The 27,862-nt window shown below is 50.3% G+C and overlaps 1 protein-coding gene across 3 annotated transcripts in view; it reads right to left on the bottom strand.

The window, feature by feature from the left end:
- The window catches only part of asic2 (acid sensing ion channel subunit 2), a 29,414-nt gene extending 3,361 nt beyond the window's left edge, over nucleotides 1–26,053 (bottom strand). For all 3 annotated transcript variants that reach the window (XR_015853275.1, XR_015853276.1, XM_088357137.1), the window contains exons 1-5: nucleotides 24,729–26,053; nucleotides 5,046–5,196; nucleotides 2,891–3,018; nucleotides 906–1,056; nucleotides 775–831 (exon numbers count right to left, since the gene is read on the bottom strand). Coding sequence is in view for 1 of the 3 variants with exons in the window: in XM_088357137.1 (XP_088213263.1) it covers nucleotides 775–831; nucleotides 906–1,056; nucleotides 2,891–3,018; nucleotides 5,046–5,196; nucleotides 24,729–25,370 (1,129 nt within the window). In the remaining 2 variants the exon portion in view is untranslated. The remainder of the gene's footprint in view (nucleotides 1–774; nucleotides 832–905; nucleotides 1,057–2,890; nucleotides 3,019–5,045; nucleotides 5,197–24,728) is intronic.
- Between the last annotated feature and the right edge of the window lie 1,809 nt (nucleotides 26,054–27,862).

The raw sequence follows: 27,862 nt of genomic DNA, 5'->3' as shown, positions 1-27,862 counted from the left end.
CGCTAGCTGGCAAAATATTCCGGCCAACCAAAGACAATTGATGCGAAGCCACAAGGTACCTGAAGACTATTCCGACCTAAGCCGTCAAATAACAAAAGTAGTCTTGCTCATTTAACGAGACGCTTTGTCACACGGGCTCAACGTCTCGCCGCTAATTACACAACTCCGGTCGTCAAAGCGTACTCTTCAACTTTCAACGCCGGATGAGACGAGCGATGCGTAATCTCCTCTGACAACTTGGAGACAGGTGCTGTCGTTTGTTTTCTCTCATACAATCATATTCAAAGGAAGGGGGGAAAACAAAGTCGGAAAGATTTCGACAAATTGGCACCGACGTGACCTGATTTGCATGCGGAGATCCGGGCGCCAAAAAGCGGCCCAATTACAAGAGAAGACGAGCGAGCGAGCGAGCGAGCGAGCAAGCCGGCGAGCAATCCTCTGCCTCGCTACTGACACTCGTGGCCTCAGAGTTTTTCAAGTAGCTGATTGATTTGATTGATTTAGGCGGGAATTTTCTGGGCGGTTGCTGCGGCGTGTTCAAGTCAAGTTTGACTGCAACATTTAACACGGGGCTCATTTACGTATTTCTTAGCCTATGTGAACTTTTTGAAATGTGTTTGCTCTCACTGAGTGTCAATTCCAAGAACTAGCTGTTTTCCCCCCTTCACTCAGTAGGTAGTACGTTCTGAGTTACATCGTATTCGGAAGAAGTTTGCAAACCGACGGCACGGCACGGCACGGCACGGCACGGCACGGCACCATCACGTGACTCACCCAGGGCGGGCTCAGCGCAGTCTTTGTACTGCTCGGGAGTGCAGTAGGACGCGTCGCCTGTCACCGAGACCAACGAGTGAGTATGTTAGCCTGGAGCGCCAATGCTGCTGCATTGTTCACTTTGGACCTACCAGGCATGTGCACCATCCTGCAGTTGCAGTTCTCCACAATGTAGCGCGTCTCGCAGTCGATCCGACAGGCGGTCACGCTGTACACCTGGAAGAAGCCCGACTCCAGAGCCTTGGACTCGCACTCGCCCCAGGGCGGAGGCAGGAAGCTCAGCTACGAGGGAGGGAGGGAGGGAGGGAGGAAGGGAGAAATTGCGAGTGCCCTCGACCAACAAAATGGCGCTAGCTGACAAATGCTAAGGACAACAAGTTAGCGCCCAAACCATAGGCGGCGCAAAATTCAACACTGGCGAGACAACAGATTCAACAGTGGGCAAACCATTTCACACTTGCGCAGATACTTGACCCAAATAATCAAGAGAAGAGGCGGGCGGCACCCCGACATGCTGAAGAACAACAAGAATGAGGCTTGATTAAGCATCTTGTTGGGCACGAGGGAGGAGCCGCTCGCTCCATTTTGGGGATGAGGCGAGACGCTCCCTTTGCCAGGTGAAATTGGGTTGGACCGCTCGCTGCTGGCTGGGATTTTAAAGCGCGTCTGCTCTGCGCTGCGCTAGCTGGCTATGCTCCAACATTCCGCTTCAAACGCAGCCAAGTGCGCATGCCCAATGCTACTGATTACCGTGGAAGGCTGTGACGGATGACGAGAAAGCGGCCGACGTCCTCCCCCGACGCCATTAGGACCGGCTCCTCGGCCATCCCTGCCCTCGAAGTTAAAGACTTAAGTGCTGCCAACCAAAACAGCGGCGGCACGTCGACGGAAGCGTCCCCACGCTTGTTTGCGTACGTCGTCGGCTCAAAGCGGAATGCCCCCATGCGACAAACACCCGGGTGAAAGGTGCTGCTGGGCAATTCGTAACCTTTCCGATCGCTAAGCTAATCTTCTCTTCTCCTTGGGCCCAATTAAAGCAAATTGGGGCTAATTGGCCATCGGATTGATTTGGTGTAATGGCATGTGAGGCCGTGGTCTAATAAGCGGCAAAAGCCTTGGCAGGCGCCTGCCATTTGTTGTCTTCATCAATATTTCACTCCGGTGCTGAGGTAGGGGAGGGGAGGGATGGGGGACTTAAAGGAGGCTTTACGGTTCACTCGGCAAATTGTTGGGAAAGCCTGTTGTTTTGTTTTGGTTTTATCATCACGCACTTGAACTTCACAGCGCAGGCTCAATTGGATCAAAGTACGCCGTGAAATAGAAAGACTCGAGTTAGATTTCGGCGGCCTTTGAGGCAGGATTTACACAAATGCTTGGCGCCTTCCAATTTGGGGTCTGTACCATTTTCTAACGTATTATTCGATGATATTTCACGCTCGAGTAATGGTTGTCATGCTGACGAGACGGACGGGAACGGACACTCACCCTGAAGGCTAAGATGCGAAGAAGCCAACAACGCCTTTTGCACGACACGCACCGCACCTCAGCCTTGATGCGATCAAAACGAGACGCTTTCCTGTGGCCATTTTTGATAACTTTCTGGAGGTGGAATACGACCCGTGGCGTCTTTTTAGCGGGGAACACCACGCCCGGACAAGGACGAAGGGATGGAGTTTATGACAAAATACGCAAGAAATGACACTCAAGTCAAAACGGCAGACACTTGTGAAAGCGAGGGCGTCATCTTAAAAGAGACACATTGATCGTGACATTCGTAGATAGATAGAGAGAGAGAGAGAGAGAGAGGGGGGGGAGGGAGGGAGGGAGAGAGAGAGAGAGAGAGAGAGAGAGAGAGAGAGAGAGAGAGAGAGAGAGAGAGAGAGAGAGAGAGAGAGAGAGAGAGAGAGAGAGAGAGAGAGAGAAAGAATAACTCAGGAGCCTATTTGAAAAAGAAATGACTTTTTAGGTCGAATTTGAAGCCAGGCTAAGGACTTCTAGGCTTTCAAATAAGGATTCCAAATGAGACTTTAAAATGGAAGTTAAGCCTTCAATTGCGGGTTAGCGTTTCAAATGACACACTTTCCAGCGCGAGTTTCCGGGGCGAGGGCAAACTCACCCTCTGTTCCTGCGTGGCCACAAAGGTCTGGAAGCCGGGCGCTACGCCGAAGCCCAGCTCGTGCACAAACGGGGGCTCGGCCTGGCTGTGGATTTGGACTCGGACCCCTGCCTCGAACGCCGTGTCCTCTGCGAGGAATACAAATGCCTTTTGTTCACAATCGGTCGGGGACACCACAGCAGATGGGGAGGAGACGCCCAATGGCTTTCTTTTGACTTGTTTGATTGGAATACAAAGTGGCGCTTGAATAAAAGCCATGGATGGAGAAGATCAGAAGGGAGCTGAACACAACTGACGAGTAAAGAAAAACCGTTTGAGGACAAAATGCAGCTGGATCATAGGAATGTTTTTGTCACAAAACATGTGCACAGGGGAAAAAAAAAAAAAAAAAGCTTGTGAAGAGGGTTTGACCAAAAACCCACGTACAAAGTAACATTTATGGGAAACGAGCCAGGCGGTGAATGTCTCTGCGTGGAAATCAATAATGCCAGCGTGTCACTCACGTTGGCGCTTGTGTTCTAGGAAGCATTTAATCAAGCCCTCCCTCCGCTCCCTGCCAATAAAGTAGCGCCACCCACTCATCAGCCTAGTGTCTGACAACCTTCAAAATCTTGACATCCATTTTGATGCATTTGCTACAGCTCTGAAGAGACGGAAAAAAAAATGCACGCACGCACGCACGCACGCACGCAGGCACGCACACACACACACACACACACACACACACACACACACACACACACACACACGCGCGCGCGGTCGGCCGGGCCGGCGTTGTAAATGAAGGAGCGTGGTCATTCATCAAGTGTTTTAAAGCTCACCTCGTTTGCGTTCTTGTTTAAGGCCTTTTGCTTTCTTGGCACATTAACACCCACACATGCAAATTAGCTTTGGCCCTGACGCTAGCGACTGAGTCCTTGCATGCAAAAAGACTCGCAAGAAAAGGAAAGGCTTCCGGAAAGCTGCGCTCGTAAAAGTCACCCAAAAAAAGCACGCCGATGCCTTCTCGCCAGCGCTGATGCCACTCCATGCGCTCACGCTACATCCAAACTGATGGCAAAAGATTGGATTCACAAAAGCAAAAAGCAACAACAAGTCAAGGCAGCACACACTTGTTTGCTTATGAATTATTTCCATCGTTGCTCAAAGCTTCACAAGAAGACTAAAAATAGTCGCGGGGCGAGCACGAAGCATAATTGCTTTCTCGAGAAATGTCTCATTAGTTGCGATGGCAAACAATGATCATCGGCTCAGCTTGTCGTCGTTGTGCTTGAGGATCCATCCGAAGGGGAAAGCGCAACAAACATCACCAAAGGAAGACTTGCTTGGAAACAAGCAAAAAAATTTGAAAAAAATTTGCTTTTTCAAAAGTAGCCTTTCATATCTGCTTCAGGGTTTCCAAGCAACATTGATATTTGGAGAATATCGGCCGGCTGGCTGGCCGGCTGGCCGGCCGGCCGGCTGGCTGGCTGGCCGGCTGGCGCTTAATGATTTGGCCTACTGTGGAGAAGTTGCCGCATCTGTTGGATGCACAACAACAGGCAGCCACATTCTTGAAATAAAGTCTAGTTACCGGGCAACCAGAAACTCCAGAGACTCCTTGTGTAACTAAACAAGCTCAAAGCATTCTTCATAATATGAATGGTGATGAGAGTTGCTCACCGAGGGCAAATATACGGACGGACGGACGGACGGCACCGGCGCTAATTTGTAACGGTTTCAAATGCAAAGCTCCATTTCATTGTCCTTGTTTGACAAGTGGGAGTGAGATTAGCTTGAAGCATCTTTTTGGAACAATTGTGAACGCACTATGCAGATGGCCTAAATAACGACAAGTGAGCAAAAACAACAATGGCTGCGAAAACACGAAAAATCTTTGGATGAAAGTTTTGGGACGGGACTCGATAAGCAAGGCTGCTTCCACCCGTTCCGTTTTCGGCAAGTACGGAACGAACTCTAAGCTTTGTAAAGAAAGTGTGACTTTGATGATGTCTGTGTACAAGCTGAAATAAACAAAACAAAAAACAAAACAAAAAAATGAAACAATGCCATGTGCTCCCTCGTCCACAGAAGTCACCGCGAGTCACCGTCGCCGCCTTCATGATTTGAAATTGCATGAATGAAAAAAATGATCTGTGGCGGTGGCGAGGCCCACCTGTGTCGCCCCACACGGGCAGGTATTCGTCTTGCTGGATGTCCAACATGATCTCCAGGCCGTTCCCCGTGCCGCCTTTGACGGTGCTGCGCAGGGACTTGCCCTCCTCGGCCGCGTTGAACATGTAGCACTTGCCGTAGCGGGTGAACACCTGCCGCAAAACACACACACACACACACACACATTGCCCATTGACTCCAGCACTAAACTTGCAACAAGGCCATTGCCATCGTCAAGAGTCATGCGGGACTCCCGGAGCGCAAACGACAAACGTGGTCCGATTGTACGGAGCTGAGCAGCCAGCGAGCCAGCCAGCCAGCGAGCCAGCGCCCGCCCGCCCAAGCCGTGTTTCATTGTGCTGTCAGAGGTTCTGCCAGGCAGCCTGCCAGCCAGCCAGCCAGCCAGCCAGCCAGCACCGCCCACTTCATTAGCCTAACCAAGATCCATCTGCTTTGAGATAATCAGGCAACTCCTTTTAATTAGTTCACAAACAAAAGATGAGATTTGCATGTATCACTGTGACCAAGACCAGCGTGTCTTTTTGGCCTCGACGATGCGCTTGCTAATAGCAGACCCGCAGGCGCAACAACAAGTGAGACGTTAACTACACGAGCAGCCCCCCCCCCCAACACAATCCCCTCCAACAGACTCAGCAGTGTCACAATTGGAGTGTGGCACAAACCCAAAAGAGTCAACATGCTAACACATTTGTGGCTTCATTTCAACTGGAACAACACATCAACCAACACGTGGACTGCATTGGAGTCAAACGGACACACTCGGCCCCCGAGCCACACCAGCGGCACCGGCTGACTTCAAATTCCATCATAAGACGGAATGTGTTCATCGACAATAAAGACATTCATGTCACTTCACAATTGACAAAAATGGAACATAATACATAGCTACGTGGTCTTATTTGGGAATCTGCACAATTTGCTAGCAGGTGTGTTTTTTGGGGGGTTCTCCCCCCCCTCCCCTCTACGGCTCGGAATGGATTTGAGGTCACCGCTGCATTTGTCGAGCTCGACTATGCTTGGCGCCCGCGCGGGTCGGGGCCCGAGTCAACAAGGTCCCGGGAGAAAAGAGTTGTCATCCCGCGGGGCGACGGGATGACAAAAGATGCTAACGACTAACCGCGGCCTCCGCTGGTGAAAATCATAAGCCGTCGCTTCCTGCTACTTGTCATCCATCTGTTGCCTCCGGTGGAGACGTCCAAAAAGAAAAAGAGGAGCCCATAATGAGCTCTCAGGCCTGTCCACACATCTGACACAATAGTCAGAGGAGCAAGAAAAAAATCCCACAGAGGAATTGCACTATTCCTTTGAAAGGAAAAGACATGCGGTCTGCTTTAGAAGGACACCAAATGGAAGGAAGGAAGGACGAAAGGGGAGCATCGGATAAGTTGACAGATATAAATGCAAAAGAGGAAAAAGGTGAGGCAAGAAAAGCGATATGACACATGACAAAAGAACATTCCAACAAAGTGGAGAAATTGCAGAGCACAGTACATGTGTGGATGGATGGGTGGATGGATGGGTGGATGGAGGGAGGGAGGGAGGGAGGGAGGGATGGATGGATGGATGGATGGATGGATGGATGGATGGATGGATGGATGGATGGATGGATGGATGGATGGATGGATGGATGGATGGATGGATGGATGGATGGATGGATGGCAGTATACTGGATTCTCACAAGGCCACACTTAGCCAATGGTGTCATTTGCTGACACAGAATCGAATCTAAAATTCAATCCAATTTGAAGACTCAAATTACACTCGTCGGCACGCGACGTGGAAATGAAAAATTATGCAAATGGCCGCATTAAATGAATACCCACATTCTTTTCCCCGTTTGCCTTTAGCAGCCCGGTGGAATGAGAAAATGGAAACGCCGGGGATCCGAGCTGGGACTTCTTAGGAGGCGCCGGCCGAGTTATTGTTCGGACAATCAAGAAGTTGTTATGAGAGCAGACTACACGACCATAAGTACACACAAGTTATGACTGGAGAGAAACACTTTTAGTGCAAAAACTCCACATCAATAAATAAGCAAATCAATCAATCAATCAATCAATAATACCCGCACATGCCCCCTTTTGAAATGACAGCCTCCTTCTCGATTCCACTTGCGCAAAGGGTTCCAGCTCTGCCGCCCGCCAAAATGTGTGAATAATTGACGCCGTCGACTCTAATCAGTCATGAAGGCATTTCACATAAACGACTGTATTCCGTTGTTAAATTATTCAACACAAATCAAGGCACCTTCATGTGAGGCTCTTTAATAGTCCGAGCGAGCATACTGGCTTAAATCGGGGGGGGGCTGAACAAAAATAGTTTAGTCATCATCGCAACTGAAAGTTCCAAACACTCAATCATATCAAACAGCCAAACAGCAAGAGAGAAGGCAAGGAGAATGGAGAAGGATAGTAAGGAAGCCGGGAAGGAACAGGATGGCAGGATAGACCACTGCAAGGAAGGAAGAGAAAAAGAAAGAAGGGAGGCAGGCAGGAAGCAAAGATGAGACAAGGAAGGAAATAAGAATGCATAAATGCAAAGCAAAGGAAGGAGGAAAGGAGCAAAGTAGGAAAGAAGAACAATACAGGAAGCAAGGAAGGAAGAGGGAGGGATAGGGAGGGAGGGAAAGATGGAAGGAAAGAAAGAAAGCAAGAAAGAAAGAAAGCAAGAAAGAAAGAAAGCAAGAAAGAAAGAAAGAAAGCAAGAAAGAAAGAAAGAAAGAAAGAAAGAAAGAAAGAAAGTTTGTTGAAATTTCTGGCAAATGTATAAGTGGAACAAAAAGAGTGCAAATCAGTATTTGTGACCCATCCAGTCGGCCTCGCCTTCTCCTTGGTCGCCGTGGGGTCGACTTCGCAGCTCCTGCCACCTCCAAACCAACGGCCACTTTTTATGGAAGTCGTTCATCACGGCGCTCCATGATGATGTTTTTATTTTTTTACAAGGCGATGCTGCTGCGATAGTGCAAAAGAATGGCGGGCGGTGGGTGCGAGATTTATATGAGCGCGGATGAGGGAGGGAGGGAGGGAAAGAGGGAGGGAGGGAGCGAGCGAGCGAGGGGAGGAAGGGGTCAACAATAAGGACGGGACGGGTTAGGTGAGTTATAGGACAGTGAAATGAATGTGAGGTTAGCTGCTTAGCGTGGTCATGTCCGCTGAGAAATATTGCTCATGCTAACGCTAGCAGTCAACGGAATATTCAATTGACAGACCCATATCGAATTGATTTTCCTTCAAATAAGGCAAATTCAAAGTGTCCGTGACAACGTGTCATTTGGAATGACATGGTGGCAGCGGCGGCGGCTGATTTACGACCACGTCTGCATTGTGTCATTGACAGCGGCGAGATAACGTGACGCACGGGGAGTCACGGCGGGGTGGCTGGGGAGTGGCTAGGGCTGGCTGCGGAGCAAATCCATGAAAGATGTTCCCCTTCGCTTGTCACATTTTCTTTTCAGTGAGGAGGTGAAACCTGATAACAGTCGTCAGGCACCCTCGTGACTTAATACAGCGCCCCGTAGTCAAGGAAAGGGAAGGAAGGAAGGAAAGGGAAGGAAGGAAGGAAGGAAGGAAGGAAGGAAGGAAGGAAGGAAGGAAGGAAGGAAGGAAGGAAGGAAGGAAGGAAGGAAGGAAGGAAGGAAGGAAGGAAGGAAGGAAGGAAGGAAGGAAGGAAGGAAGGAAGGAAGGAAGGAAGGAAGGAAGGAAATTGCTGTCACCCCACATTAGGTCAAACACGCCAAGGACGAGTCCGATCGTATCTTCTATATCTACTCTAAGCGTCTGTCGTGGCTCCATCTGTTCACTCGCTCATCCATCTGTTCCATAGTTGCACGCTCTTCGTCTACATTAGCGTCCCCATGGCCGCTAATGACCGATTAGCGCGGCAGTCCCCGCCAAGATGGAGTCCCGCTCACTTGTTTATTCGGAGAAAAGATGGAGTGGAGGTTAGTCCCACATCCCCAATAGTGGAGGATTGAAGCAGGAGAGTCAATAAGTCACATGAAACTGCAATCCAACTATCAGGGGACTAAATGTCCTGTTGTTCCTAACTTGAATGGCGCGGTGGATTCTTCCCAACAGCTATTGCTTCATCGAAAGGCCATTTCTTGCTAGCATCGCTTGCCGTCCATAGCGTAGCTGTGGCGTAGCTGTAGCGTGAGCGACCGTAGCTGCTCACGCAAAGGGACGAACCAGTGAAACGCGATGACCGCCTGCATTTCTTAGGATTTTAGCACAGCTAATGCTAATGCATCAAAAATGACATCCACTCTGCTTGAGGCGAGTCGCACGAGGCATTCACGGTCGTTGGATTAGGCACACCTGCTTAGTGGTGGGAAGTTACAAAGTAGCCGCCAAGCATTTTTTTCCTCCCCGTTGTGCCAATTGTATTGAACTGCGCGGAATGTGAAACAGTCCTTTTTCAATTGACACGTTTTCATTCTCGCTTGGACAAAAGGTCAGCAATTTTAATCATGGCCTGCTTTCTCGCCAAAGCCCACTCACTCCACACGTGACGCGATCATAAAAAAAGAAGCCGCACGGAAAAAGAGCTGAAAGAAGCAATTAAAAGCGGTGAACTTTACTGTGGGTAATACATCAAATTCCAAATGGAGTCGTTTCCAAATGTGCTTTCCAATAATTCCCTCCGCATTATGTGCCAGTCAGTGATTGGCATGAATATGGAGCGCGGATGAGTGAAATATTAATCTGCAAAGAAAATGAAATGATAACATGAGGGGACATGAATAACTAAAAAGCCAATTTCAAATCCCAATGCCGTTTCGGAAACCTTGCCGTGGGTTTGCTAGTCACAGGAACACGCCGAGGCGGTTTCTTTTCGTGTCTTTCCCCATTTCGCTTAGCCCTGCGGACTTTTGGCTAGGGATGTCACATCAATGTGATTGGTCGCCGGTGTGACATCAGGGCAACATCCCCGTGATGGCTTCATACCTGCAAGCTGAGAACAAACGAGAGTGACGGAAGCAATAAACGCAAACAAAAGCTGCGAACAAAAACTGATTTCTATTTCCCATTCTGAAGACTCACTCACCGTGTCACGCGCTTAACTTATTTGTCCTTACAAGAAATAAACGGTAAACAACATTTGCTCGGCGGCGAAAGCAAACACTGAAAGAGTCTTATTCATCGTGGGCCAAATGATCTGAACAGACTTGGCCGTTGCGACTGTTCATTTCGCACCCCCGGCGAGCTAGCTAGCACCAGAGGAGCTTTAGCGATAACATCAGCTCATTCCTCTGATGGATTTGTGCGTTGTTGCTGGGCCTTTCCAAAATCAGCGCCCGCTCTCCTAGCTTTTTGCTCATCGGAGGAGCAAACTGGGCTCAAAGCGACCGACCGACCGACCGACCGCTGGCTGGCTGGCTGGCTGGCTGGCTCGCTGCGCCATCAATTATTAGCCAGTGTCTTTGTTCACACGAATCATCCAAGTGCGGAAGGGAGAGGAACAAAAGCAGTGGTGGTTGAAAATGGAGAAACATTTTCTGTAAGCTTTTAAATGAGCACCATTAGGGAAAGTTAGAACATGTGTTTTTTTTTTGTTGTTTTTTTTAACTTTACTTTATTGACTGAGGGTCAAGAGTATTGGTAGAGGGAGGTAAATGGAGGGTGTGTTCAGGGCTTCAGACAAAATGGGTGACGGGCCGCTTCACGATTGCCAGCCAATTGTGAGAGTGCCAGAGCAGACATGCCATTATTGCTATTATTGCTATTATTGAGATGGAGCGCAACTTTTTCTTTTGTTTTTTCCCCCTTGCCTTCAATATGTAGAAAATGACACATGTGCGCAGGCAATCATCAAACGCTGACATTTCACGGCAGTTCTTCAAGGTGACATTTGAAATGTCAAGAACATTTATTTATGTGCGGCGCAAAAGGAATAAATAGAAAGAGCCCTTGTAAAGTGTCGCAAGTCGCCCGAGGCCGACGCTCTGCTGTCCAAATGCTTTCAAATGCACGTGCTGATGGAGAAAAGGTAGAGGGGGTTTTCTTCACGACTTGTGAGATGATAATTTCACGCTGACTTTTTTAACACATCTCTCAAATTCCCTTCAAATACTAAAGCCTTTTTTTTTTTTTTTTTTTTTATTCGCTGGCAGCCAGCAATTGTAAAGCATTTGGACATCTTTCATGACTCACAAGATATTAACAGCATCAGAGACATCAGCATTGAAACAATAGCATTGAGAAAAAAAATCGGGCACTGCATGCAAGTGTTTTGTGTTTGCGTGTGTGTGTGCGTGTGTGTGCGTGCGTGCGTGTGTGTTGTTATCAGAGAGCAATTAAAAGTCAGTTAGCTCAGCGCGCAGCGGGTTGCCGACCTCGTTAAACACATGACGGTCGGGGAGGTGACGGGCTCCCCGAGCTCATTATCAGTCGCCGCCGCGACGACACTGTCCTCCCAGCGCCTCTGTACTTGCCGCCATCATCATCATCATCATCATCATTAACATGTAAACAAGACATTTAAAGTCCGTCCCCTGGTTTCCTCAACTGCCATAAATTACACCGGAACACGGTGAGGACAAAGAGTTCTTTGTGTCGGACAGAAAAAGAAAAAAAAAGAATCAATGTGGGATTGATTGGCTCTGACGTCCCTTTGCAATCGCCGCCTTAAAGCGCATCATCAGCATCGGGCTGAGCTGGCGCGGATGCCGCTTAAAGGTTGCGATTTATGATCCCCCGCCCCCGCCTGCCATCAGTACAAGAAGCTCATTGAGACGGTGCAGTCCAATCTACAACAACAACAAATCAAAGTGGCTCACCGTCATGATCACGTTCAGGAGATGGACTCATACGGCGGCAGAGTGAACCAATACAAATTGTACAGTCAATCGACCAAATCTTAGCCTGCCAACACTTGCTATGCTAACATACGTATCAAGGCAGTCTTCTGAGTCGACAAAGTGCTCGGTGGTAGTGCTATTTCAACAGGAGATACTTTTTTTGGGCAATAATTGGACTCCTTGAGAATTTTTGCTGTACAGTGGGCCTCTATTTTCATAGGAATGTCATATTAAAAAAAGATGAGCATCATCGTGCAGGGGAGGGTGTTTCAAATGTCATTTTCTGGCCGCGCTTCCGCCACATTTGTACATGTGGAATGCCGAAACCAACGTGCCGCCTCAATTAGCTGAGACGGACCGATATGCTGACGCACTCTGACATGCCATCGTTTCCAGACACGCCAAACGCGCTCCAATCTCATCCCGCTGGGCTAAAAGCACAATAGAGCTCATTATCTCCACGATCGGTCTTCCAGCGCGACGCATGCTAATAATCAAGCTACATCCAATTTAATATCAGTCATTAATTGACCATTTCATGGTGAATTCATCACTTGTGTGTTTATTTATTTTCACAGCTTGGCTCAACAGCTGCATGGTAATACAAGCGGAGGACACACCAGGAGCTCTTATCGGACGATACGAGTGAGAGTTGTCAAACTTATTGGATTATTACGACCGTTCGTTTTATCTGCAGGGATAAAACACACAGTGGGAAATTTGAAATATAATCACAGTGGAAAGAGAACAAAGACAGAAAGAAAGAGATAAAGAAAGAGGGAAAGAAAGAAGGAAGGAAAGAAAGAAAGAAAGAAAGACATGTTGCCAATATTGTTGGTTGCTATACCGTAAAAAAAAAAAAAAAAAGAATCCATTTTATATAAAGAACGCAGGCTAAAAGAGTCATCTGGAATGTTTTGACGTTAACTGGCTTGCTGCTTCCGTGCTCATGGTTTGATACCTTTGCTGCTGCCCAAGGCAGCTGTCACCCGCTCATCCACCGTGCCAACTTTCCTCCTCTTGTCTCAAGATGATGATGATGACGGGCTAGCGTGCGACCATTTTGTGCTGCATGTTTTACAGCGCATGAATATTGGATGGCTTGTAATGGTTTTATAAAAAAGAAAGGCCGGGACACAAGACTGCAACAGCGGGCAAAATTTGACGGGATGGAGTTGATTGGACCAGAGTCAATCTACCAGGAAGCCATGCCGCATTGACTTGACGGAATTTTCTGCAAGAGGTGAGTGAAATAAAAGTGGAAATGAAGTGAGGGGAGAGGTGATTCAATTGGGGGGGCGCTCTTTAAGAGGCCATTGATTGTCTCTGGAGAACACAGTCACTGGTTCAACTGCTCCTCTAGCGCCACGGCTATTTGCATACTTTACATGATGCCCGCCTGCCCGGCCGGGTGTGCGAGCTGTTCTCGAAAATTTGGAATGACAGCTGACGACGGCATGGAGAAACGTGTATCTGGCTATAAAAGACCCTCTGTCTATTATTCATATCATGATGATATAAATCCCGCATGACTTAGCAAAACAGCGCCAATCCACCTCAGCTCGCTTAATCACAGAGCTGGATAAACGCGTACGGACAGTAAACACACACATGCAGGCAGGCAGGCAGGCAGGCACGCACCCAATCAATGGCAGAGTTGTGCTCGCTCATTTATTGAGGTCGGGTTTCATTTGCAAAGAGTCTTGATTTATCCCCGGTCATTAGTCGTCATGCATCTTGCTTATCGACCATGTGAGATTTGATAAGCGTATCCCATAATAACGGTCATTATAATAACCATAAACAACAAGAGCGCTGCCCCACCCAAGCCGCATATATTCTTCCAAATGAAGCCCTCGTCGAAGTTTGCCTCCTCGCAAGGACGCAAATGCAAACGTTGTCCGTTTGCGTACGTAGCGGTGGGCGGTGTCTTCTTCGGCACGGCTTCCCGAGACTTTTTTTGCCGGTCGACGAAGCCATCCGGATAATCATCCTCTAATCCGTCCTTTGTGAGGGGAAAATGCTCCAATTTATCTGGGCCAATTATCAGTGTGACTGTCCTGCGCTTGACTCTTCAAACGGGCTCTTTGACCTCCAGGAAGTAATCATTTGCAAGGTCGCGACAGGAGTGTCGTTATTAAGTGCCGCCACCGCCGCCGCGACTGATTGATTCCATTCACTTGCTGATGTGAGAGTCTCCTTGGCTTAAAGAACGCCTCTTTGCCTGGCCTTCCTTCCGCACACTTCTTTTCCTTTCCTCCGGGATTGGAGAGCCAAATCTAAAAGTATTCCAACGGTTGGATCGGTAACTCAAGGTGGACGGACGCGTCATTCAAGCAGGGCGGCTGGCTGGCTGGCTGGCTGGCTGGCTGGCTGGCTGGCTGGCTGGCTGGCTGGCTGGCTGGCTGGCTGGCTGGCTGGCTGGCCCGCTGGCTGGCTGGCTGGCTGGCCCGCTGGCTGGCTGGCTGGCTGGCCCGCTGGCTGGCTGGCTGGCTGGCCCGCTGGCTGGCTTGCTGGCTGGCTGACGTGAAAGGACGGACGCCAGACAATGACAAAGATGGCGAGCGAGCAGGAGTCCATCTCTACGATGGAACCGAGTGTGTCTGATCATGTTTGCGGCCGGCAAAGACTTCACAATCGTAGCATAAGACCAAATCGAGTGGGACGGTGACGACTCAGACAAGTTTACTGCCAAGAGGGAGAAGCAGAAATCCATTTTCGATCCTGTCTATCCTCGTCACACTGACTTTGGACCGCAGTCAACTGTTGGCTGATTAGAGAGCAAATATAGGCAAATATAGGAAACAGTTTCATCTCTAATGACTAGCCATGATTCTTTGCTCAAGGCACGGAAATAGAAGACAACTGCAAGGCGAACGAAAAGAAAGTCAAATATTGGGTCTTGTGTTAGCATCAAAGACAAGCGAGAACTGCTTTATCTGGCCACGGCACAACACTCCCGCAGAGAAATAATACGAAAGCACAATTGCGGCCGGCCGACCTTAGCATCAAACACTCGCTTGCATAACTTGCGTGTGACGATGAGCTCGTTTTCATCTCGGCGGTACAAACCCTTGTCTTTAATGCTCAGCAGAGAACGAACGTTGCGGTTCGGTCATGTGCCTCGTTGGAAGGGAAAGTTTGGAAGGAAAGGGAAACTTACAACAAAAGCAGGTGGGTTCATCCTGGGGGAAACTTAAGCTTGGAAGGAGCCACGGGCTTCAACGCCTAATTTGTCTCTTAGCATCACCACATTTGGTTGGCATGATTAGACCCACCAAAAAAAAAAACCTCAAGAATCCTTGCTGGAAAAAACCTTTTCATAATTGGGAAGGAATTAGAGGCTGAAAGCAGACGTGGCGGGGCGGGGCGGGCTGTCCACACGGCCGCGTTCCTATCGAGCATTGACAATATTCCGAGAATGGCAGCGAGGGAGATTGAAAGGCCAAGCAGCGGGATGCTGAAAATAGGAATTTGGGAGGAAGTCGCGCTTCGGGCCTTTGCACAGGTTGCAGCTCTGAATTATTCATTCAGCCGGTTTATGGAATATGTTTAAACCTGCCGGGAGATCAGTGAAAAATGAGGTCTCCGCTGACGCCGCCGGCCGGAACCACACCACGGGCGGGAAAAGACTTGCCATCACTAAAAACTGTGTTTACGCGCTCGTGTGTTTACATCTGACTTTGAATTATTTGTCAGACGCAGCCGGCAAACTCAAACTTACATGGCTCTTAGTAAGCCGGACGGATACGAAGAAGGCCTCAGACGTTGCTAGCGTGACCTCGGTATGCACCATGTTGGTGCACGAGCTGCGGACTGGAAAAAAAAAAGAAGACGCCTAAATCCATTACTGGTGTAATTGATAGCAAAAGCAAAGTCACGGATGACGCCAATCCAATTTACAGGCAATCTTCTGTTCTCGTTTGTAACTTCCTGATAGGAGTTTTTACTACAGACTCCCTTCACTTGCAGTTGAAGGCGCTCCTCAATCCAACAGTAGTCACAAAAGCATTTAAGGGGGATGTAACTTTTCCGGAGATTGCCGGCCGGCCAGCGAGCGAGCGAGCGAGCGACGCGGGCTGACACGCATCATTTCTTTTTAAAAAAAGGAGGCACATCGGAGCGAGAGAGCAAAGGCCCTCTCGGCCGTGAGCCGACTGCTGAGCTGTTTAAAGACACGGTGGGACTTTACAGAAGAGAAGAGAACGCAATTCAAACCTCTAAAAGGTGCCATGATGCCTGCCCACTGTGCCGTGCAAATTTATGGCTAGTAGCGGTGGAGGCTAATTGTTGGATGAGACGCGCTCGACCGCGTGCTAATGAGCCCACTCAGCAGGCTGCTTGACACTTGCTTGAAACAATTCAAGTCAATGAAAACCAGTCAGTCAGGTTTTGGAAAAATGGTTACGTTAAGCGCCGCCACTTTGAAATGATTTTCATTTTGCCATGAACCAAAACGGTATCCTTCCCCATTTGCCCTTATTTGTTTTTTTTTTCCCAAGCAGTTGGGCCTGCCTGCCATGATGGCCACCGCTTGGAAAGCAGTGCATTCACAACAATATCTCACGGCTGAAGCATTGCATTGAGAGAGTGAGAGAGAGAGAGAGAGAGAGAGAGAGCGAGAGAGAGAGAGAGAGAGAGAGAGAGAGAGAGAAAGCCCGCCCACACACAATGCGCAAAATAGGCTAACAAAAAGAATCAAACATTCCGTCCGGCTGCCCATTTGTGATTTCGGAGACAATGAGTGCTTGTCGGCCATTTTGTGGCATCAGCGCAAAGCGAGCCGGCGGAAAACTATTCGAATGAACTCTGAGAGCGAGAGAGAAATTAGACACAGACCATAGTTTAAAAAATGTCCTAGAAAAATGTGCTGACGTCCATCCCCAAGGTCCATCCATTTTGGTGAACGACAACAACTTTGAGGGTCGAAACAATGTTTTGGTGGTCCAATAGAATGGAAAGAGGAACACTAACAGCTCAATGTACGCAGTTGTTTGTAAAATACAACGTTTGGAGATAAATATCATGACCTTGAATAATGACTTTTGACAGCGAGCTGCGCGTCAACCTTTTTGCCACCAAATGGTGTTTTTAGCTGTCAACTACCGTCTTTTCCCCAGGTCAACCGTATCGCGCAATGCATTTAAGATGGGCCCGAGTGTCTCGGACGTATTTTGCTTGGCTTCGTGTCTGCCTAGACAAGCGGCGTGGCGCGGCGCGGCGCCATGCAGCGTGGCGCGACGCGGCATGCCGTGCCGTGCCGTGCCGTGCCGTGCCGTGCCGTGCCGCCACCCCTCTCATCCAAACGCTCGCTCTTCACTTTGCCGCTCTGACAGCTGCGAAATAGCGGGAGCGAATAAATAAACCACGAAGAGACGTGGCAGTCCCGATAAGGAGGATTGACTTCACGTCGACTATGGCCGTCGTGTCTTTTCTGATGATGCTTAACCTCCTTCTCGCACGGCACGCTCCCGGGATCTGCTGCAATACCGCCTCGCGAGGGAGGGATGCCGTTTTGGAGCCTTTTGCAATGGCCAGCCAGGACTTTTTCAGGTTAAATGGGGAACGCACTCATTAATTAGGTAAGCGACAGCTAGACCCGTCGCTCGCTCGCTCGCTCGATGATAGATGAGAGGAAGAAAATAAATATGAGGAGTGTGACAGCTTGGCCTGCTTTTCCTCTCGTCAGAACATGAGAAGAGTGGACACTTGTCCACATGCATCAAACATCAAACACGGGTGACGCCTCCCGTCACCCGCCTATCACCCGCGGACGTCCCTTTCCGAGTGCTGCTGATGTCATTGCGACATCATTGGCGAGGCTGGCTGGCCTGCCTGGGAGATTGAAAGATGCGCCGGCACGGCTCAGCCGTTCCGCTCCGGAAGGCCTGAAGGTGGGAAGCGCCTGAAGCCGCGGGATACAACCGCACGCACGCACGCACGCACGCACGCACGCACGCACGCACGCACGGCTGAGACTTGATTTCAACACCACATTGTGTTTCGCATGAGGTTGACAGTACGCTGCCTTGTTTTCCATTGGTATGCACTTTGCAATTTTGAACAGCTCACTGTTTTATCACATATAGCCACAACACAGCTTCGCTCTGCAATGCTTCCAAATGCCTGCAGAATTTCAAAATGCTCAACAGATGTTTTGGTGCTCACTGGAGAAGACCAGACTGTGTTTCATTGGATTTTTTCACATCTATTTCACAGCTGTCCAACTCTCAGTTTAATCACAGGCAAGCTGGCGACAATGTGAAATTCATGCCTGCCTTCACCATGACGATGATGCTGCTGGTGGTGGTTGTGATGATGATGATGATGATGACGAGTGGTCGGCCAACAAGGAGTGACGCACGCACACCCCAAAAATCTTGGGTTATCAAAGCTCTAGTAGGTAGGGGGTGCGATCAAATCATGGTCGCATTATGCTAACTGCACACTGATTACATCAGATTGAAATCAGGTATGGACAGACAGAGCTGTTCCCAGTGCAGCGTGATTTCTTCGTTTTTTCCTTCATCATAAGGCGTGAGTCATTAGCAATTAGTTTGGTGAGAATATCGTTTGCGCCGCATGCTCGCCTCTTATTGACTTGCAAACGATAACAAAAGGCGTCTTGGCGGGTCTCCACGTAGTGATCTGAATACGCTGTGAAATATTAAGGCGCGGCTTAAGCTAAGTGCGCGGCATTAGAGAGCGCCGACATCGTCGTACCCTCCTCGCCACATCCCTCCTCCTGTCTGTCGAGTTTGAGCGAAGGTGAGTGGGAATTATTTAACGGTAGTCTGCGATGAGTAGGCGCATCATCACAGAGCGGGGCTAATGAAGGGACTAGCTCCACGGGACGCGCTCAAAATAGATGAAGCGAGAGCACGCGTTGATGTTTGACAAGAAGCAAACACATCCCAAGCTGCTGAAGAAGAGGATTTGCGTAAGCATGACAAGCGAGCATGTTAGCCAGTAGCTTAATAAGATGCAAGCATTTACAAAATCGAGTCATCTATCTTCAGGAGCAAAATAAAAAACGGACCAATTCCACTATCCACACAACATGAAAATCCTCCATAAGCAAAATCTTTGCCCTTGACCCACCACAGCGGCATCATTAGCCTCAAATAAGCAGCGACAACAGAGCACTCTGTCCTCGCCGCTACCGGGGATGGACGACAGCCGCCCAGATCTATTATACGGAAGTGAAATGACAAGCCTCGGGCGGAGCGGAGCGCTCGCCGGGGTTAGGTTGGGATCTGAGTGACAAAACAGTGGCCTGTCAGCGCTGGCTGGCTGGCCAACTGGGGCTGACGCCAAAAGAAGCGCTAACATCCAAGCCCCTTCATTAAAGGTGGGGAGAAAAGCCGTCACCTGAAACGAATCACCATGGCAGGGGAAATCCAACGGTGGCCAGGAAGAAAAGGGATTGTAATCATGTTATTTTAATTACGATTTCTCATTTGGCTGCTTCACCCTCCTCCCTCTGGGAGTGCACTTCCACCATTCAGCGCTTTGCTAGTCTAGAATGACGCGATTGGGGGGAAACAATTGCAGAGCGTACGACTTCACCGAGGTTAACGTCATTGCTGAGCCCGTTTGACTTCTGTTGCTAACCAAAACGGCAGCAATGTCAATAGCGCATCCTTACCGTTTTCGGTCAACAGGTTATCACAAAATGAATGATGATCATGTTGTCTGCATCCACTCGTATTACTCTTTAATTTGACATCGGTCACTCCACAAAGTTGAGGGTGTGTGTCAGTGTTTATATAGTGAACGCGTTCAAAGGCTCCAAGGACACGTATCCCCGTCTCGCCTCCTCACACGTTGCTTGAAAGGAGTCCTCGAGTCAAAGTCAATGGTCGGAAGAGACGCGCCACATCCCGGTGACGTGCGTTGGAATATTCCCACGGAATGAACAGGGGACAAAGTGTCAGTGCGATACTACAAGGAAGGCAGGCAGCCAGGCAGGCAGCCAGGCAGGCAGCCAGGCAGGCAGCCAGGCAGGCAGCCAGGCAGGCAGCCAGGCAGGCAGGCAGGCAGCCAGGCAGCCAGGCAGGCAGGCAGCCAGGCAGCCAGGCAGCCAGGCAGGCACCCTAAGCGTTACCTTGGCAACACTGCTTATTTGGATCAGACTCCAGAGACGGACTTGGGGTGGGGATATCGCAGGGATCAACAAGCAGGGAGGAAGGGAGGCTGGGAGGGAGGGAGGCTGGGAGGGAGTCCGACCGGTGAATGTAAATGATTCATATCGCCTGTCACAGTGCGGCTGTTGCCGAAACCAGTTGGACTCAGCAACTTCACATTTGGTCGGCATCTGCAACGACCCACCGAGAAAGACCTTGAAAACATCCAAAACAAACCTCGGCCAGCAGCTTGAATTGTTCTGTTTAGGAGCGTGCTCCTCCTAACGACTTTTAGAAACTCATTTGGAAACTCCTGGCTTCTTTTCACGCAGATAGCTGAAATTAAATTGCTGCTCTGTTGCTCAGGCGACTAAGATGCCCCTCTTGTTATTCATGACTCATGTGAAATGAGCGAGAGCGGGAAAAAAACAGGCAGGCAGCCAAATATGTTCCCGTTCTGCCTGCTTGGCCAAACGACCGACGACCAGGCAGGAGTCTCCCATGCGATTCCTCCCGCTCTGGGTCAAATTGCCAAATTGCCACCAGCGACATTCGCCAGACGGATGCCAACGCCAAGTATTGTAATCCGCATCACTCGGCGGGCAGAGGTGGCGCCGGCTCATTACGCCGACTCCCACGGGTGTCTTTAGCAGGAGTCGGGAAATATGGACACCCTATTAGCACATTTCCCTGCTGTGCGCCGCTGCCACACGTGGGAGACCCAACAGCCTAGCGGACCCAACTGAGCTGAAAAGCCAACGAGGCCACCAATACAAAATGGAGCGCTGTTAATTGCTTATGTGAATAGTATCCGGTCGTCTTTGACCGTCCACTGACGGCCCAAGTTATAGTTGGCCCCAGAAAAGTGCTCACACCCGCTACGGCGGAGTTTGCCCACTTGTCAAGTGACCTTGGAGACAGACAAATAAGCGTCCTGGCCGTGCTGCTTGACATTTGCATTGGGTGGGGGGGTAGCATGTGTGCCGCCCCTGGAGGTTACTTAGAAGGTCACACACACACACAAACACAGATGTGCCAGTCAGAGTTTGGATCAACAGTTGCTTCTAAAAATGTGAAATTTGTTGGGAAAAGTTTGGAAAGTAAGCAGACTTCATTACCCACAAAACATTTGTTCTCCATCTGTTTGACATCTTGGTCGTCCACGTTTGATGTCAAAATGGTGTCTTTTCAGGCATGGTGCCTTGACATTTTGATTGATACATTTTTTGGGGTCAGTCTCCTCATGTGAAGTTAAAAAGGCTGCGGGGGCTATATTAAATTAAATTCAAAAAAATTCAAAAAAAAAGTCAAACGAGTGGGTTGTCTCATCATCTCTTGGAAGTAATGTGTCCTTGAGGGACAAGTGGAAATTGAAAAAAATGACCCTGAAAAGTCATCTTCAAACTAAACTAGCCAACTATTTGGATGTTTTTTGTGGCTCGACATACAATCAGGATTGGGAGCAGTTTGCCTTTGAAGGCCTTTTTGACTGTTTCTTTCCATGATGTGGAATTGAGTTTGTTTATACACACAGTGGGGTTGAAGGGTGGCAAAATGAAAGGGAGCCGTCAAACACACACATAAGGCATGAGTGCAAATGGCCTCCTCCAAGCCTCCATTCTTTGCAAAGAAGACGATAGCAGTGCTTGGGCTCGTTCAATTATTGACAGGAGCTCAACAGCTCCTCCTCGCTGTTTACCTTCACTTTCAACCCTCCACTTGGAGGAGACTAACCAACTATGCGGCCAACGCATCGAGTGGGAATTGGAGTGCGGGTCGAGTGCTCCTGAGTGCTAAGTTGGAAGGCGCCGCAAATCGCCTCTCATCAAGGTTTTTTTCCCCCTCTCATTTGGAAAGATAAAGAGGAGCAGTAGGAGGGGGGAAAAGTAGACAGCTTTTTCTTCATTTTTGGAATATGTTCCAGCCTGCCGGTGGGATCGTTGCCAAAGGGCCAAGTTGCCTCGTGCTGATAAAAGAGCACAAAAGATAGCGACTGCGGCGCCACCAAAGCACCCCGCACGGTCTCTCTCGGCGCTCATCAGGAATGCGGATGAAAGAAGCCAGTGTATGAGGAAGATAAGGCCTTTCGGCGCTCAGACCGCCAGAAATGAGAAAAAATCACATTCGCACACTAAAACATGACTGTCGGGACCGCACGAGAGCAAACGCTTCACATGCACGAGGTCACTTGATGGCAAAAAGGTCCATTTAGAAGCCAATTTTCTACCACTAGGTGGCAGAATGCGCTTGTGTTTAACACAGAAGAAGAAAAAACAGCGAGTGTTTCAAGATGACTGCGATTTTTCCCAATTGACGAGCAACATCCTGCGTGTTCCGACCACACAAAACAACAGCTGGAGTTTCATTTCATAATGTAGCTGAAATAAAGGGCTTCTATCGAACAATCCCAAAGGGCAACGTGTGCATCGGCGCTTTCTTTCACGTGTCATCGCCTTCAACGAGTCGGGCGGGCGGGGACGACGAGCCCGCCCGCATAACTCGTCGCTCTTTCATTGCAGAGCGCCAGACACCAAAGACGCTTAAGGACGACGGGGCGATTAGCCATGGACATTTGTCCTGCTTGGCCGCCGGCGCTTTCCGTTCCCTGGCTGTCAGCAGGAGGACGACGAACGCACGGGAACACCGTGACCTCGTTTGACGATAATGAAGGCGCATCATCAGAAGCCCGCACCTGATTTGGGCCGAGCTGCCGTTTGGTCAACAACTAGCCACTGAAGCGTTCACATCCAGTTGGCCTTTTTAAAACGTTTGGAAATTCAGAGTGAAGTCAGTGGCAAGTTTTGGGCGCTGAAGTAAAACTCCAAACTGCATCCAATGTGATGCTCACTCGTGTGGGCGTTTGCTGGCCTGAAAGGGAAGAAATATGAGCGTGGTGGGCGTTGCGATATATTGGAAAGAGGCAGCGTGGTTTTGGGCCGTCGGTCGGTCGGTCGGTCGGTCGGTCGGTCAATTGAGGAGCATTCGCCAAAAATGTTGCTTGAAAGCGACAAAAATGAACAATGCTATTTTGGCCTGTCAGTCGTGTTGAAGGGGGCTGGCTACCTGGCCGCCATTAGCCACACCGTTCTTTTCAATCACAAAAGCCAAAATGCCGCAGTGGGTGGGAAATTGGATCGCGGGAAGGGCAAAACGAGATGGTGGCGAGCCACCAGAGCCCGCCCGGCGTGGCTTTAGCCTGAACTGGATCCATCTCACGCTTGGTGGCAGGCAGAAAAAGGTCAGCCCGCGGTGAACACCGGGGAGCATCCTTCATGACTGCGTGCGTGCGTGCGCACTACCAAGTGGACAGGCGCCATTCCGACCCGCAAAAGGGGTCACAGACAAGTGAGTGGATAGCCCAGCAGCTTACCTTTGTCAAAAGCTGAACTCTGACCGCCCTCAATTGCGGCGGCGATACCCGACACCATCCGTGGGCGGATCCATCTATGGATCCCTTTCAAATCAAACGTCTTGTTTTTGCCCATGGTCTCAGCGGCGCGACTTGGCACTAACGGCCGCGTTACAATGGAAACATCAGGCTGAAAGAACGAGAAATGTCAAGCACGCCACTCCCCGCCGAGTGAGTCGTGTAGGAAAAAAAACACCTTGAGTGCATGGAGATAGCCAACAATAGTGGCTGGCCTCAGGGCGGAGGAAAAAAACGTTTCTTTCCACGCCAGTTGCCAAGCCTGATCAGGTATCACGCTGTTTAATTGCTGGAGTTGCAGGTGGGAGCGCTTTCTCTCCCGGGCTTTTTTAGCCTCTTCAAATCACAACTTCACTTTTGCAGGCGACCTAACAACATTGTTCACTTTCAATTAGGCCAGTTGGATTCGTCCACGTCGTCCATGATGACGAGCACACGCGACCTCATTTTCAACACAACTTTATCAAAGCTAACTCGGCGTTCACGTGTCGGTCGAGCTGAAAGCTAATGGAAGGGAGCGCGCGTGCGCACGTGCTTGTTATTAAAGCCCTTTCAGCGCCAGGCTCTGATGCATCTCGTGGGCTTTTGGGTTGTCAGTGCGCAAACACCAATACAACAACAATGCGAGGAGGAGGAGGAGGAGGAGAGAGCCAAAATAAGCGTAGCAACGGCCACACAGGCTCCAACTTTTTGCTTTCCCTTTGAAACCACGCGGGCGGGTGGCTCTTGGAAGTGAAAAGATGGCACCTTTCTGTTGAAGCTTGAAATGATCCAGCACAGGTTGCAAGCCTCTTCCAGCAAGGCCAATTTGCTGGCGTTTCCAACAAGTGAGGCTGTAACGATTGGCTGTAACGGGATGTCACAACGCCATCGATTTGCACGTGCTTCGAAGGACTCGGATCATTACAAGAGGCCTCACCGTTTTAGTGATCCCAAACAGCTCGGAAAGGGCCAAATTTGGATTTTTGGAAAAGCAACCTGGCCCCTTTTAAAACATGCCAAATCAAGTGTCTGGGAGTGTAGCAAAGACAGCCTAGCTCAGCCCGTTCCACGCTATTAATCAAAGGCTTCTATGGGCCGCGCGTAATTGGAATAATGGCTCGCCGTAAAAAAGAAACGATAATGACCCAAGCCGTGGAAGGCTTTTGTCCAAGCCGATCGAGTCGCTCGGTGACAAAGCAGCGGAAGCTTTCCTAGCGAGCGAGCGAGCGAGTTCATCTACAGACTTGGACTCGGTCGAGCACGTGAGCCGCCACGGTGGGCGACTCGGCCTCCGGACCCAACGAACGGTGCCGCGCGTGGTCGACTTACAGACGAGAAGTTGTGAGCCCCGCAAGGTTCCCCTCTGTACTTGCAGGACAGCAGCATGTCGTCCAACTGGTGGCTCAGCCGGTCCACGAACTCCAAGTTGGTGCCTTCGAAGTTGCGCGGCGGCAGGAAGAGCCTGAAGTCGGACAGCTTGCCGAACCAGCCCACGCGGTCCTCCTGCAGCAGGTCCAGCACCAGGGGCCGGACGGTGCGGTTGGCCAGCAGCAGGCCCAGCCAGTGTCCGGCAAAGTACAAGTCGCTCTTGGTGAGCTTGTAGAGGCGGATGGGGTTGTTGTTGCAGATGGTGACCACGGGGAAGGCCAGCTCCTTGGCCCACTCCGTGTGGACCCGGGTGTAGGTGGGGAAGGACATCCAGTGCAGCAGCCGGTTGGAGGACCAAGACAGCAGCAGGCCCAGGGAAGCGCACAGCGCCAGGAGCCACAGTACCCTTCGGCCCAGCGAGCCGCCGGGGACGCACACTTGCCTCAGGCCGTGGAGGCGCGTCCGTGACAGCAGAGCAAAAGCGTGCGCCCGACTTGACGGGTGAAGGCGCCCCTCTCGGGCCATGACCGCCGCCCACAGGGCTCCTACCACCGCGGGAACGGCGTCATTTCCCAGCCCGGCTTGCGGGGCTGCCGCCCACATGGAGCTCCAGGGTCAAGGCTAAATCCACACCCGGACCATCACCCTTCCGGCTGCGGCTCGCAAGGACGCCGGCCCCCGAGCAGGTTCGCTCGGCCGGCTCCTCGGTCCCTTCCGGCGCTGTCGACTCACACGTTGAAGAGTGTCTGCTGCTGCGGCGGCGGCGGCGGCGGCAGCGGCTTCGGCTCGTGTGACACAGCGAGCAAGAGAGGATGCCAGAGGAGGAGGGAGGGAGGCAGGGAGGGAGGACGGAATACAAACCAGCGAGCGGTGGGGGGGAGGAGGGTGACAAACGTGAGATGAGAAGCTAATGAAATCAATGAGAGCAGAGCAGAGCGGCTCCGTCGTACCGTTTGCCGGCTTTTGGCGGCATCACGGTCAGCCAGCGTCTGCGCTCTCACTTGTTTGACTTCCACGTGCTGCTGCTGCTCGCTGGCTGGCTGGAAGGTCTGGAGCGCAAGGCTACAGAATGGCTATAGACGGGGAAGCAAGCAACCACAACAACGCGGACGACTTTGTCCTCGTGAAGCCACCGCTCGCTCGCTCACTCGCTCGCTCGCCTGCCTGCCTGCCTTCTAAAAATACTCCAATGCATCAACTCTGTGCTCCTCCTCCTCTTTTGCCACTTTCCATGGCTTGCCTTGACTCCCGCGTGTCTTCCTCCCTCCGCTTTGGCTCGTCTTCTGCTTCCCGCAGCACTAGCCGCGAGCGAGCGAGCGAGCAGACCCCCCCCCTTTCCTCCCCCCCTTTCCTCCCCCCCCTTTCCTCCCCCCCTAGCTGCGCTAAGATGCCCCTTCATCCCCCTTCACCCCTGCCTCCATCCTCGTTTGTTTGCCGCCGCCGCAACAAAACATGACAATATGCGAGGATGGCAATGCGTTCAAAAGAAAAAGAAGGAAAGAAACACAACATACAATAGAATGTTTACAGTCATCATTTTGGAGCTCAGAAGGTCATGTCAAATGAATACATAGAAATAAAAGTAAGTGTATTCCAATGATGAGGAGCTGACTTGGTTGAAGCCAGCAGAGGGCTCTGTGTGGCTAACATCTGAGGCCACCTTTCTTTTCTTTTCTTTGACGCACAAAGCCCTCAAAAAACCTTCCTTTAAACATGTGCCATGTCATAAATGTTGGTCGCTGCCTGCCTGCCTGCCTCTGCCTGCCTGCCTGCAGCAATAACAGGCAATTGGAAGAAACGAAAGGAATATTTTCAAACAGTTGCTGCTTCTTTTTCGCTCTTTTTCTTATCAAAACGCTGGATAAACAGAAAAGCCAATTTTCATTTGCGCACATCAAATAGTTCACCGTTGGCCCTTTTGGACCCGAGCGAGCGAGCGAGCGAGCGACTGCGTGCTGGTGTTGCCGACTCATTTTTCTTTTTCGACAGCGCTGCTCGCTATTCTAAAGGTGACGGCGCCCCACCCAGGGAGAAAGACAAAGAAAATGTACAATGGTTGATTATGACCTCGCTAAAGAGCACAAGGTGAAGACATTTCTTTTTTTAAACAATAACCATCCATCCATCCAGGAAGGAAGGAAGGAAGGAAGGAAGGAAGGAAGGAAGGAAGGAAGGAAGGAAGGAAGGAAGGAAGGAAGGAGGCGTGTAAAAGGTCATCATATAACATCAAGTTTCCGTTTGAATGATGGCGCTGACATTTCTCCAAGATGGTTGCCGCGCCTCGCCTCGCCCACATCAATTCTGCTTAAAAGGAGGACATGGCATGGCGTGGTGTGGCGTGACGTGGCGTGTGGTGTCATGTTTCTGCCTGTCGCACGCATTAAGTGTATTTTTCATCTTTTGGATGAGGAATGATACCGCATGACTATATAACGTATTGTATGCTTCAAGCTAATTGCCGGCACACGGTAGAAGCTCTCATCCAAAGGCAGCTATGGGAACATTCCATTCCTTTTCATTTGGGGAAGTGGAGCCTCTCCCGCCTGCTCCAGAAACAAACAAGCATTCGCACGGATGCTGAGGTGGGAAAACTCAAAGGCCGCATTCCATTTTTACAACTGATAGATGGGCCAGAACTCTTGTTTTTTCCCCTCTCTCTCTCTCTCTCTCTGAGCCCAAGTCTTAAAGTTGGGAGCGTGTCCCGGGTAAGGTCCCAGCTCCGCCACGTCCGCATTAGCTTTGTTGTGCTCTAAATTAAATGTCAGTGTTCCCTGACAATGGATTGGCGCTCCGTCACGCAGTCATCTCTCACTGGGACAGGCGGCTCAGCGGAAGCCTTTGAAGGCTCGTCAGAAGGTCCGGCCACCTTGAAGATGCAACGCGGCGCCGATGAACAAACGGATGCGTGAACGGATGAACGTCGGTGGCAATTTCACACAAGGCTACACCGGGCCCGGGCTGACGCGCACGCGTGAATACATGATGTTCATCTCCACACTTTCATCTCCAAGACTTGATTATGCCCGACGGGCGTGCCCCCATGGGTTCCCCAGTCAGAGTGGCACTTTTCCGCCTTTTGAGTCAATAACTGAGGG

This window comes from Syngnathus floridae, chromosome 17 (assembly GCF_059516105.1).
Source record: "Syngnathus floridae isolate MCC-2025c chromosome 17, RoL_Sflo_1.0, whole genome shotgun sequence".
Taxonomy (NCBI): Eukaryota; Metazoa; Chordata; class Actinopteri; order Syngnathiformes; family Syngnathidae; genus Syngnathus; species Syngnathus floridae.
Note: the sequence above shows the minus strand (reverse complement) of the source record. Positions and strands in the feature narration are given on the sequence as shown.